At 47.1% G+C, this 13743-nt stretch overlaps 1 protein-coding gene across 3 annotated transcripts in view; it reads left to right on the top strand.

The window, feature by feature from the left end:
- dzip1l (DAZ interacting zinc finger protein 1-like) overlaps positions 1-13743 on the top strand; it is a 1064069-nt gene that overhangs the window by 2111 nt on the left and 1048215 nt on the right. For 2 of the 3 annotated variants that reach the window (XR_006832006.1, XM_046299973.1), the window contains exons 2-3: positions 2108-2379; positions 2606-2898. Coding sequence is in view for 2 of the 3 variants with exons in the window: in XM_046299973.1 (XP_046155929.1) it covers positions 2108-2379; positions 2606-2898 (565 nt within the window). In the remaining variant the exon portion in view is untranslated. The remainder of the gene's footprint in view (positions 1-2107; positions 2380-2605; positions 2899-13743) is intronic. The other variant, XM_046299974.1, reaches the window with a different exon arrangement.

The raw sequence follows: 13743 nt of genomic DNA, 5'->3' as shown, positions 1-13743 counted from the left end.
TGGGAATTGATGGGAAATGATGTAATGATGTAAATGATGTAAATATATCACTAGCCACTTTAAACAATGCTACCTAATATAATGTTTACATACCCTACATTATTAATCTCATATGTATACGTATATACTGTACTCTATATCATCTACTGCATCATTATGTAATACATGTATCACTAGCCACTTTAACTATGCCACTTTGTTTACATACTCATCTCATATGTATATACTGTACTCGATACCATCTACTGTATCTTGCCTATGCTGCTCTGTACCATCACTCATTCATATATCTTTATGTACATATTATTTATCCCCTTACACTTGTGTCTATAAGGCAGTAGTTTTGCAATTGTTAGCTAGATTACTTGATGGTTATTACTGCATTGTCGGAACTAGAAGCACAAGCATTTCGCTACACTCGCACTAACATCTGCTAACCATGTGTATGTGACAAATAGAATTTGATTTGATTTGATTTGTACATAGCCCATCTATAATTTAGCCCAAACAACTACCCCTTCCCCTACTGTATTTATGTATTTATTTTGCTCATTTGCATCCCATTATTTCTATCTCTACTTTGCACATTCTTCCACAGGAAATCTACCATTCCAGTGTTTTACTTGCTATATTGTATTTACTTTGCCACCATGGCCTTTTTTTGCCTTTACCTCCCTTATCTCACCTCATTTGCTCACATTGTATATAGACTTATTTTTCTACTGTATTATTGACTGTATGTTTGTTTTACTCCATGTGTAACTCTGTGTTGTTGTATGTGTCGAACTGCTTTGCTTTATCTTGGCCAGGTCGCAATTGTAAATGAGAACTTGTTCTCAACTGGCCTACCTGGTTAAATAAAGGTGAAATAAAAACATACAAAATTCTTCTCCAGGTGTTTATTGATACAAGATGAGTTATTACCCCAGGTTAATGTTTGAGTCCAAGGTGAAGAAGCCTCTATCCAGAGCATCCCAAACATGCTCAATGGGTGACATGTCTGGTGAGTATGCAGGCCATGGAAGAACTGGGACATTTTCAGCTTCCAGGAATTGTGTACAGATCCTTGTGACATGGGGCTGTGCATTATCATGCTGAAACATGAGGTGATGGTGGTGGATGAATGGCATGACAATGGGCCTCAGGATCTCATCACGGGATATTTGCATTCAAATTGCCATTGATAAAATGTACATTTTAGTTGTCCTTAGCTTGTTCCTGCCCACACCATAACCCCACCGCCACCATGGGGCACTCTGTTCACAACGTTGACATCAGCGAAACGTTCGCCCACACTACGCCATACACTCTGTCTGCCATCTGCCCAGGACAGTTGAAATCGGGATTCATCCATGGAGAACACACTTCTCCAGCATGCCAGTGGCCATCGAAGGTGAGCATTTGCCTACTGAAGTCACCGAACTGCAGTCCGGTCAAGACCTTGGTGAGGACAACGGGTATATGAGCTTCCCAGAGATTGTTTCTGACAGTTAGTGCAGATATTCTTCGGTTGTGAAAACCCACTGTTTCATCAGCTGTCCGGGTGGCTGTTCTTAGACGATCCCGCAGATGAATAAGCCGGATGTGGAGGTCCTGGACTGGTGTGGTTACAAGGGGTCTGCGGTTGTGAGGCCGGGCTGGACGTACTGCCAAATTTTTGAAAATTACCTTTGAGGCGGCTTATGGTAGACACATGAACATTAAATTATCTGGCAACAGCTCTGGTGAATATTCCTGCAGTCAAAACTTGAGACATCTGTGGTATTGTGTTGTGTGACAAAACGGCGCATTTTAGAGAGACTTTATTGTCCCCAGCACAAGGTGCACCTGTGTAATGATGATGCTGTTTAATCAACTTGATATGTAACACCTGTCAGATGGATGGAGTATCTTGGCAAAGGAGAAATGCTCACTAACAGGGGATGTAAACAAATTTGTGCACAAAATTTCGAGAGAAATAAGCTCTTTTTTTGTGCTTCTGGTACATGTCTGAGATATTTTTATTTCAACTCGTGAAACATTGGACCAACACTTTACATGTTGCATTTTATTTTTGTTCAGTGTTAATAGGGTTCTCTTTCTTTCTTTCTTTCTTTCTTTTTCACAGCAGCATCTCCTCCAAGTGCAACTACCCTACCTCATTCTACACCACCATGCCTGGCCAGTTCAGAACCCCCAGTGACCCTCCTGTGTCCGGCCTCCTCTCTTTCCCCTCCTCCTGGAGCTCTGGCCCCCTGCAGCCCCTACGTTTCAGAGCCCGAACTCAATCCATGGACTGGCGGCGCCTCTCTGCCCTGGATGTGGATCACGTGGCCAGGGAGATGGACGTGGTCGTACTGCAGGAGTACATATCTGCTGTCACCTTCTGTGATGTCACAGGTAACAGAGCAGGGTTGGTCCTGGGGTCAAATTCCATTTCACTTCAGTCAATTGAAAAGCAATGACTTCAATTGGAACTGTCCTGACTTTTCTCCATTTTTGTGTGTGAACCTCCCATTTAATTAATTATTAGTATTTTTTTTTTTTTACTTCATTGCTTATTGGTTTAATGCACCAAACAAGGACTGTTTACATTTAAAATTGACCCCCAACTCCATCCCTGAAGGCGAGAGGTGTCCCTACTGCCGTAGCCCTGCTGACCCGGCCCTTGTCAACCTACTACGTATGTCCCAGCTCAGCACAGAGTACCTGCTGCACTGTCAGGACTACCTGAGCTCCCAGGTGTCTGGGCTAGAGGACCGTCTACAGGGGGTCCTCTCTAAGGCAGACCGAGAGGGAGAGGAGAGGGCCAGGCTGGACTCTGAGCTACAGGCCACTAAACAGGAGAGCAAACTCAGGAAGAAGATGCTAGCCACACAGCAGCTTCTACTACAGGCTAGCTTCAACAACTACCACAAGGTAAATGTTATCTTTGGACCACACCCTTTTTACATCCGGATGAACCATCAAATGATATTCTTTTATTTCTACCCATCAACTCACTTCTGCGCTTTAATGCTGTCTTGAATTTATTCTTTCCAATTGGCTTGTGATACTTGGGTTTAGTATCAAGTGAGCATATTTGTAAATGTCAGTTTGATGAGCTCACAATGTCGTTAAACCCGTTTGTCCACCTGACCAATAATTTAATTGCTATTACAGTTGAAGTCGGAAGTTTACATACACTTAGGTTGGAGTCAAACAAAACTCGTTTTTCAACCACTCCCCAAATTTCCTGTGAACAAACTATAGTTTTGGCAAGTCGGTTAGGACATCTACTGTGTCCATGACATAAGTCATTTTTTCCAACAATTGTTTACAGACAGATTGTTTCACTTATAATTCACTGTGTCGCAATTCCAGTGGTTCAGAAGTTTACATACACTAAGTTGACTGTGCCTTTAAACAGCTTGGAAAATTCCAGAAAATTATGTCACGCTTTAGAAGCTTCGGTTAGGCTGATTGACATCATTTGAGTGAGTCAATTGGAGGTGTACTTGTGGATGTATTTCAAGGCTTACCTTCAAACTCATTGCCTCTTTGCTTGACATCATGGGAAAATCAAAAGAAATCAGCCAAGACCTCAGAAAAAAATTGTAGACCTCCACAAGTCTGGTTCATCCTTTGGAGCAATTTCCAAACTCGTTCATCTGTACAAACAATAATACGCAAGTATAAACACCATGGGACCACGCAGCCGTCATACCGCTCGGGATGGAGACGCGTTTTGTCTCCTAGAGATGAATGTACTTTGGTGCGAAAAGTGCAAATCAATCCCAGAACAACAGCAAAGGACCTTGTGAAGATGCTGGAGGAAACAGGTACCAAAGTATCTATTTTCACAGTAAGAACGAGTCCTATATCAACATAACCTGAAAGGCCGCTCAGAAAGGAAGAAGCCACTGCTCCAAAACGGCCATAAAAAAGCCAGACTACAGTTTGCAACTGCACATGGGGACAAAGATGGTGCTTTTTGGAAAAATGTCCTCTGGTCTGATGAAACAAAAATAGAATTGTTTGGCCATAATGACCATCGTTATGTTTGGAGGAAAAAAGGGGGAGGCTTGCAAGCCGAAGAACACCATCCCAACCGTGAAGCACGGGGGTGGTAGTATCATGTTGGAGGGGTGCTTTGATGCAGGAGGGACTGATGTACTTCACAAAATAGATGGCATCATGAGGAATGTCATGTTTTGTCTTAGATTGTCTTGTCATTTTGCTTTTCCCTCTGTTCATTTTCCCCCTGCTGGTCTTTTTAGGTTCGTTCCCCTTTTTCTCTCTCCCTTCCTCTCTCTCTTCTCTCTATCGTTCCGTTCCTGCTCCCAGCTGTTCCTATTCCCCTAATCAATCATTTAGTCTTCCCACACCTGTTCCCTATCCTTTTCCCTGATTAGAGTCCCTATTTCTCCCCTTGTTTTCCGTTTCTGCCCTGTCGGATCCTTGTCTATTGTTCACCGTGCTGTGTCTGTGTATCGACCTGTCGTGTCGTGTTTCCCTCAGATGCTGCGTGGTGAGCAGGTGTCTGAGTCTGCTACGTTCAAGTGCCTTCCCGAGGCAACCTGCAGTTCTTGATCGAGTCTCCAGTCTGTTCTCGTCATTACGAGTGGAATTATGCCGTATGATTGTAAATTTACTTTACTGGATTAAAGACTCTGTTTTCGCCAAGTCGCTTTTGGGTCCTCATTCACCTTCATAACAGAAAGATCCGACCAAAGAATGGACCCAGCGACTACAGATGCTCGTAACACTGCCGTCGAGATCCAAGGAGCCATGCTCGGCAGACACGAGCAGGAATTGTCTGCTGCTCGCCATGCCGTGGAGAACCTGGCCGCTCAGGTTTCCGACCTCTCTGGACAGTTCCAGAGTCTTCGTCTCGTGCCACCTGTTACTTCCTGGCCTGCCGAGCCTCCGGAACCTAGGGTTAATAACCCACCTTGCTACTCCGGGCAGCCCACGGAGTGCCGCTCCTTTCTCACCCAGTGTGATATTGTGTTCTCTCTCCAACCCAACACATACTCTAGCGAGAGAGCTCGGGTTGCTTACGTCATTTCACTCCTTACTGGCCGGGCTCGAGAGTGGGGCACAGCTATCTGGGAGGCAAGGGCTGATTGTTCAAACAATTACCAGAACTTTAAAGAGGAGATGATTCGGGTTTTTGACCGTTCAGTTTTTGGTAGGGAGGCTTCTAGGGCCCTGGCTTCCCTATGCCAAGGTGATCGATCCATAACGGATTACTCTATTTTCGCACTCTTGCTGCCTCTAGTGACTGGAACGAGCCGGCGCTGCTCGCTCGTTTTCTGGAGGGACTCCACGCAGTGGTCAAAGATGAGATTCTCTCTCGGGAGGTTCCTTCCAGTGTGGACTCTTTGATTGCTCTCGCCATCCGCATAGAACGACGGGTAGATCTTCGTCACCAAGCTCGTGGAAGAGAGCTCGCGTCAACGGTGTTTCCCTGCTCCGCATCGCAACCATCTCCCTCCTCTGGCTCAGAGACTGAGCCCATGCAGCTGGGAGGTATTCGCATCTCGACCAAGGAGAGGGAACGGAGGATCACCAACCGCCTGTGCCTCTATTGCGGATTTGATGGACATTTTGTCAATTCATGTCCAGTAAAGGCCAGAGCTCATCAGTAAAGGGCTACTGGTGAGCGCTACTACTCAGGTCTCTTCATCTAGATCCTGTACTACTATGTCGGTCCATCTACGCTGGACCGGTTCAGTGCTACATGCAGTGCCTTGATTGACTCTGGGGCTGAGGGTTGTTTCATGGACGAAGCATGGGCTCGGAAACATGACATTCCTTTCAGACAGTTAGACAAGCCTACGCCCATGTTTGCCTTAGATGGTAGTCATCTTCCCAGTATCAGATTTGAGACACTACCTTTAACTCTCACAGTATTTGGTAACCACAGTGAGACTATTTCTTTTTGATTTTTCGTTCACCTTTACACCTGTTGTTTTGGGTCATCCCTGGCTAGTATGTCATAATCCTTCTATTAATTGGTCTAGTAATTCTATCCTATCCTGGAACGTTTCTTGTCATGTGAAGTGTTTAATGTCTGCCATCCCTCCCATTTCTTCTGTCCCCACTTCTCAGGAGGAACCTGGCGATTTGACAGGAGTGCCGGAGGAATATCATGATCTGCGCACGGTCTTCAGTCGGTCCCGAGCCAACTCCTTCCTCCTCACCGGTCGTATGATTGTAGTATTGATCTCCTTCCGGGGACCACTCCTCCTCGGGGTAGACTATACTCTCTGTCGGCTCCCGAACGTAAGGCTCTGGAGGATTATTTATCTGTGTCTCTTGACGCCGGTACCATAGTGCCTTCTTCCTCCCGGCCGGGCGGGGTTCTTTTTTGTTAAGAAGAAGGACGGTACTCTGCGCCCCTGCGTGGATCATCGAGGGCTGAATGACATAACGGTTAAGAATCGTTATCCGCTTCCCCTTATGTCATCAGCCTTGAGATTCTGCAGGGAGCCAGGTGCTTTACTAAGTTGGACCTTCGTAACCATCTCGTGCGCATCAGAGAGGGGGGACGAGTGGAAAAACGCGTTTAACACTCCGTTAGGTCATTTTGAGTACCGGGTTCTGCCGTTTGGTCTCGCCAATGCGCCAGCTGTTTTTCAGGCATTAGTTAATGATGTTCTGAGAGACATGCTGAACATCTTTGTTTTTGTCTATCTTGACGATATCCTGATTTTTTCACCGTCACTCGAGATTCATGTTCAGTACGTTCGACGTGTTCTACAGCGCCTTTTAGAGAATTGTCTCTAGTGAAGGCTGAGGTGCTCTTTTCATGTCTCCTCCGTTACTTTTCTCGGTTCCGTTATTTCCGCTGAAGGCATTCAGATGGATTCCGCTAAGGTCCAAAGTGATTGGCCCGTTCCAAGGTCACGTGTCGAAGCGCTTTTTAGGTTTGCTAATTTCTATCGGCGTTTCATTCGTAATTTCGGTCAAGTTGCTGCCCTCTCACAGCTCTTACTTCTGTCAAGACGTGTTTTAAGTAAGGAGCTTTTGATCTTCTAAAAGAACGTTTTACGTCCGCTCCTATCCTCGTTACTCCTGACGTCACTAGACAATTCATTGTCGAGGTTGACCTTCAGAGGTAGGCGTGGGAGCCATTCTATCCCAGCCCAGTCTGACGATAAGGTTCATCCTTGCACTTATTTTTCTCATCGCCTGTCGCCATCTGAACGCATCTATGATGTGGGTAAATCGCAACTGCTCGCCATCCGCTTAGCCCTAGGCGAATGGCGACAGTGGTTGGAGGGGGCGACCGTTCCTTTTGTCGTTTGGACAGACCATAAGAACCTTGGTACATCCGTTCTGCCAAACGACTTAATGCCCGTCAAGCTCGTTGGGCGTTGTTTTCGCTCGTTTCGAGTTTGTGATTTCTTACCGTCCGGGTAGCAAAAACACCAAGCTTGATGCCTTATCCCGTCTGTTTAGTTCTTCTGTGGCTTCTACTGATCCCGAGGGGATTCTTCCTTATGGGCGTGTTGTCGGGTTGACAGTCTGGGAATTGAAAGACAGGTTAAGCAAGCACTCACGCACACTGCGTCGCCGCGCGCTGTCCTAGTAACCTCCTTTTCGTTCTGTTTCCACTCGTCTGGCTGTTCTTCAGTGGGCTCACTCTGCCAAGTTAGCTGGTCATCCCGGTGTTCGAGGCACTCTTGCGTCTATTCGCCAGCGCTTTTGGTGGCCGACTCAGGAGCGTGACACGCGCCGTTTCGTGGCTGCTTGTTCGGACTGCGCGCAGACTAAGTTTGCCGGTCGTCTCAGACCGCTCCCCATTCCTTCTCGACCATGGTCTCACATCGCCCTAGACTTCATTACCGGTCTGCCTTTGTCTGCGGGGAAGACTGTGATTCTTACGGTTGTCGATAGGTTCTCTAAGGCGGCACATTTCATTCCCCTCGCTAAACTTCCTTCCGCTAAGGAGACGGCACAAATCATCATCGAGAATGTGTTCAGAATTCATGGCCTCCCGTTAGACGCCGTTTCAGACAGAAATTCACGTCACAGTTTTGGAGGGAGTTCTGTCGTTTGATTGGTGCGTCCGTCAGTCTCTCTTCCGGGTTTCATCCCCAGTCTAACGGTCAAGCAGAGAGGGCCAATCAGACGATTGGTCGCATACTCACAAAACCCTGCGTCTTGGGCAGAACAGCTCCCCTGGGCAGAATACGCTCAATCGCTTCCTTCGTCTGCTACCGGGTTATCTCCGTTTCCAGAGTAGTCTGGGTTAAGCCTCCTCTGTTCTCATCCCAGCTTGCCGAGTCCAGCGTTCCCTCCGCTCAAGCGTTTGTCCAACGTTGTGAAGGGTGAGGTCTGCACTTTGCCGTTACAGGGCACAGACTGTGAGAGCCGCCAATAAACGCAGGATTAAGGTCAAGGTATTGTTGCGGCCAGAGAGTGTGGCTTTCCACTAACCTTCCTCTTACGAAGCTTCTCGTAAGTTGACTCCGATTGGTCCGTTTCCGTGTCTCCCAGGTCGTCAATCCTGTCCACTACTTCTTCCGCGACATCTTCGTCGCGTCCATCCTGTCTTCCATGTCTCCTGTGTCAAGCCCTTTCTTCGCACCCCCGTTAAAGTCGAGCGCACCTATTTACAAGGTACGTAGGATCATGGACATGCGTTCTCGGGACGGGGTCACCAATACTTAGTGGATTGGGAGGGTGGTCCTGAGGAGAGGAGTTGGGTTCCGTCTCGGGAACGTGCTGGACCGTTCACTTAATGATTTCCTCCGTTGCCGCCAGGATTCCTCCCTCGAAACGCCAGGAGGCGCTCGGTGAGTGGGGGGTACTGTCATGTTTTGTCTTAGATTGTCTTGTCATTTTGCTTTTCCCTCTGTTCATTTTCCCCTGCTGGTCTTTTTAGGTTCGTTCCCTTTTCTCTCTCCTTCCTCTCTCTCTTCTCTCTATCGTTCCGTTCCTGCTCCCAGCTGTTCCTATTCCCCTAATCAATCATTTAGTCTTCCCACACCTGTTCCCTATCCTTTTCCCTGATTAGAGTCCCTATTTCTCCCCTTGTTTTCCGTTTCTGCCCTGTCGGATCCTTGTCTATTGTTCACCGTGCTGTGTCTGTGTAAGATGCTGCGTGGTGATGTCTGAGTCTGCTACGTTCAAGTGCCTGAGGCAACCTGCAGTTCTTGATCGAGTCTCCAGTCTGTTCTCGTCATTACGAGTGGAATTATGCCGTATGATTGTAAATTTACTTTACTGGATTAAAGACTCTGTTTTCGCCAAGTCGCTTTTGGGTCCTCATTCACCTTCATAACAAGGAAGGGAAATTATGTGGATATATTGAAGCAACATCTCAAGACATCAGTCAGGAAGTTAAAGCTTGGTCACAAATGGGTCTTCCAAATGGACAATGACCTCAAGCACACATCTAAAGTTGTGGCAAAATGGCATAAGGATAACGAAGTCAAGGTATTGGAGTGGCCATCACAAAGCACTGACCTCAATCCCATAGAAAAGTTGTGGGCAGAACTAAAAAGCGTGTGCGAGCAAAGAGGCCTACAAACCTGACTCAGTTACACCAGCTCTGTCAGGAGGAATGGGCCAAAATTCACCCAATTTATTGTGGGAAGCTTGTGGAAGGCTACCCAAATTTCACCCAAGTTAAACAATTTAAAGGCAATGCTACCAAATACTAATTGAGTGTGGCTCCTGACCCAGGGAATGTGATGAAAGACATGAAAGCTGAAATAAATTATTCTCTCTACTATTATTCTGACATTTCACATTTTTAAAATAAAGTGGTGATCCTAACTGACCTAAGACGGGGAATTTCTACTAGGATTAAATGTCAGGAATGTATTTTGCTAAGGTGTATGTACACTTCATTGTCAAAGTTTCGCTTAAGTAAATGCCCCATGAAATGTTTAAACTCTGCAGTCTGTAAGAATGACAGAAAACACTAAGCCATTATGAATGCCCGTTCTTCTGACAGCTGACCATCTCTGTACCCTCCACCCTGACCATCTCTAAACTCTCCACCCTGACCATCTCTATACTCTCCACCCTGACCATCTCTGTACCCTCCACCCTGACCATCTCTATACCCTCCACCCTGACCATCTCTATACTCTCCACCCTGACCATCTCTATACTCTCCACCCTGACCATCTCTATACTCTCCACCCTGACCATCTCTATACCCTCCACCCTGACCATCTCTATACCCTCCACCCTGACCATCTCTATACCCTCCACCCTGACCATCTCTATACTCTCCACCCTGACCATCTCGATACTCTCCACCCTGACCACCTATACTGACCATCTCTATACCATCTCTATACTCTCCACCCTGACCATCTCGATACTCTCCACCCTGACCATCTCTATACTCTCCACCCTGACCATCTCTATACCCTCCACCCTGACCATCTCTATACTCTCCACCCTGACCATCTCTATAAATCAAATCAAATCCAATTTTATTTGTCACATACACATGGTTCGCAGATGTTAATGTGAGTGTAGCGAAATGCTTGTGCTTCTAGTTCCGACAATGCAGTGATAACCAACAAGTAATCTAACTAACAATTCCAAAACTACTGTCTTATACACAGTGTAAGGGGATAAGGAATATGTACATAAGGATATATGAATGAGTGATGGTACAGAGCAGCATACAGTAGATGGTATCGAGTACAGTATATACATATGAGATGAGTATGTAGACAAAGTAAACAAAGTGGCATAGTTAAAGTGGCTAGTGATACATGTATTACATAAGGATGCAGTCGATGATGTAGAGTACAGTATATACGTATGCATATGAGATAAATAATGTAGGGTAAGTAACATTATATAAGGTAGCATTGTTTAAAGTGGCTAGTGATATATTTACATCATTTCCCATCAATTCCCATTATTAAAGTGGCTGGAGTTGGGTCAGTGTCAATGACAGTGTGTTGGCAGCAGCCACTCAATGTTAGTGGTGGCTGTTTAACAGTCTGATGGCCTTGAGATAGAAGCTGTTATTCAGTCTCTCGGTCCCAGCTTTGATGCACCTGTACTGACCTCATCTTCTGGATGATAGCGGGGTGAACAGGCAGTGGTTCGGGTGGTTGATGTCCTTGATGATCTTTATGGCCTTCCTGTAACATCGGGTGGTGTAGGTGTCCTGGAGGGCAGGTAGTTTGCCCCCGGTGATGCGTTGTGCAGACCTCACTACCCTCTGGAGAGCCTTACGGTTGAGGGCGGAGCAGTTGCCGTACCAGGCGGTGATACAGCCCGCCAGGATGCTCTCGATTGTGCATCTGCAGAAGTTTGTGAGTGCTTTTGGTGACAAGCCGAATTTCTTCAGCCTCCTGAGGTTGAAGAGGTGCTGCTGCGCCTTCTTCACGACGCTGTCAGTGTGAGTGGACCAATTCAGTTTGTCTGTGATGTGTATGCCGAGGAACTTAAAACTTGCTACCCTCTCCACTACTGTTCCATCGATGTGGATAGGGGGGTGTTCCCTCTGCTGTTTCCTGAAGTCCACAATCACCTCCTTAGTTTTGTTGACGTTGAGTGTGAGGTTATTTTCCTGACACCACACTCCGAGGGCCCTCACCTCCTCCCTGTAGGCCGTCTCGTCGTTGTTGGTAATCAAGCCTACCACTGTTGTGTCGTCCGCAAACTTGATGATTGAGTTGGAGGCGTGCGTGGCCACGCAGTCGTGGGTGAACAGGGAGTACAGGAGAGGGCTCAGAACGCACCCTTGTGGGGCCCCCGTGTTGAGGATCAGCGGGGAGGAGATGTTGTTGCCTACCCTCACCACCTGGGGCGGCCCGTCAGGAAGTCCAGTACCCAGTTGCACAGGGCGGGGTCGAGACCCAGGGTCTCAAGCTTGATGACGAGCTTGGAGGGTACTATGGTGTTGAATGCCGAGCTGTAGTCGATGAACAGCATTCTCACATAGGTATTCCTCTTGTCCAGGTGGGTTAGGGCAGTGTGCAGTGTGGTTGAGATTGCATCGTCTGTGGACCTATTTGGGCGGTAAGCAAATTGGAGTGGGTCTAGGGTGTCAGGTAGGGTGGAGGTGATATGCTCCTTGACTAGTCTCTCAAAGCACTTCATGATGACAGAAGTGAGTGCTACGGGGTGGTAGTCGTTTAGCTCAGTTACCTTAGCTTTCTTGGGAACAGGAACAATGGTGGCCCTCTTGAAGCATGTGGGAACAGCAGACTGGTATAGGGATTGATTGAATATGTCCGTAAACACACCGGCCAGCTGGTCTGCGCATGCTCTGAGGGCGCGGCTGGGGATGCCTTCTGGGCCTGCAGCCTTGCGAGGGTTAACACATTTAAATGTCTTACTCACCTCTGCTGCAGTGAAGGAGAGACCGCATGTTTTCGTTGCAGGCCGTGTCAGTGGCACTGTATTGTCCTCAAAGTGGGCAAAAAAGTTATTTAGTCTGTCTGGGAGCAAGACATCCTGGTCCGTGACTGGGCTGGGTTTCTTCTTGTAGTCCGTGATTGACTGTAGACCCTGCCACATGCCTCTTGTGTCTGAGCCATTGAATTGAGATTCCACTTTGTCTCTGTACTGACGCTTAGCTTGTTTAATAGCCTTGCGGAGGGAATAGCTGCATTGTTTATATTCGGACATGTTACCAGACACCTTGCCCTGATTAAAAGCAGTGGTTCGCGCTTTCAGTTTCACGCGAATGCTGCCATCAATCCACGGTTTCTGGTTTGGGAATGTTTTTATCGTTGCTATGGGAACGACATCTTCGACGCACGTTCTAATGAACTCGCACACCGAATCAGCGTATTCGTCAATATTTTCATCTGACGCAATACGAAACATGTCCCAGTCCACGTGATGGAAGCAGTCTTGGAGTGTGGAGTCAGCTTGGTCTGACCAGCGTTGGACAGACCTCAGCGTGGGAGTCTCTTGTTTTAGTTTCTGCCTGTAGGCAGGGATCAGCAAAATGGAGTCGTGGTCAGCTTTTCCGAAAGGGGGGCGGGGCAGGGCCTTATATGCGTCGCGGAAGTTAGAGTAACAATGATCCAAGGTTTTACCACCCCTGGTTGCGCAATCGATATGCTGATAAAATTTAGGGAGTCTTGTTTTCAGATTAGCTTTGTTAAAATCCCCAGCTACAATGAATGCAGCCTCCGGATAAATGGTTTCCAGTTTGCAAAGAGTTAAATAAAGTTCGTTCAGAGCCATCGATGTGTCTGCTTGGGGGATATATACGGCTGTGATTATAATCGAAGAGAATTCTCTTGGAAGATAATGCGGTCTACATTTGATTGTGAGGGAATTCTAAATCAGGTGAACAGAAGGATTTGAGTTCCTGTATGTTTCCTTCATCACACCATGTCTCGTTAGTCATGAGGCATACGCCCGCCACTCTTCACTCTTCTTACCAGAGAGATGTTTGTTTCTGTCGGCGCGATGCGTGGAGAAACCCGTTGGCTGCACCGCATCGGATAGCGTCTTCCCAGTAAGCCATGTTTCCGTGAAGCAGAGAACGTTGCAGTCTCTGATGTCCTCTGGAATGCCACCCTTGCTCGGATTTCGTCAACCTTGTTGTCAAGAGACTGGACATTGGCAAGAAGAATGCTGGGGAGTGGTGCGCGATGTGCCCTTTTTCGGAGTCTGACCAGAACACCGCCTCGTTTCCCTCTTTTTCGAGTCGTTTCCTTTGGTCGCTGCATGCGATCCATTCCGTTGTCCTGTTTGTAAGGCAGAACACAGGATCCGCGTCGCGGAAAACATATTCTTGGTCGTACTGATGGTGAGTTGACACTGATCTTA

The sequence above is a fragment of the Oncorhynchus gorbuscha genome, linkage group LG15 (genome assembly GCF_021184085.1).
Source record: "Oncorhynchus gorbuscha isolate QuinsamMale2020 ecotype Even-year linkage group LG15, OgorEven_v1.0, whole genome shotgun sequence".
Classification (NCBI taxonomy): Eukaryota; Metazoa; Chordata; class Actinopteri; order Salmoniformes; family Salmonidae; genus Oncorhynchus; species Oncorhynchus gorbuscha.
The sequence above is the reverse complement of the archived record's forward strand: the minus strand, read 5'-3'. Positions and strand labels throughout refer to the sequence as shown.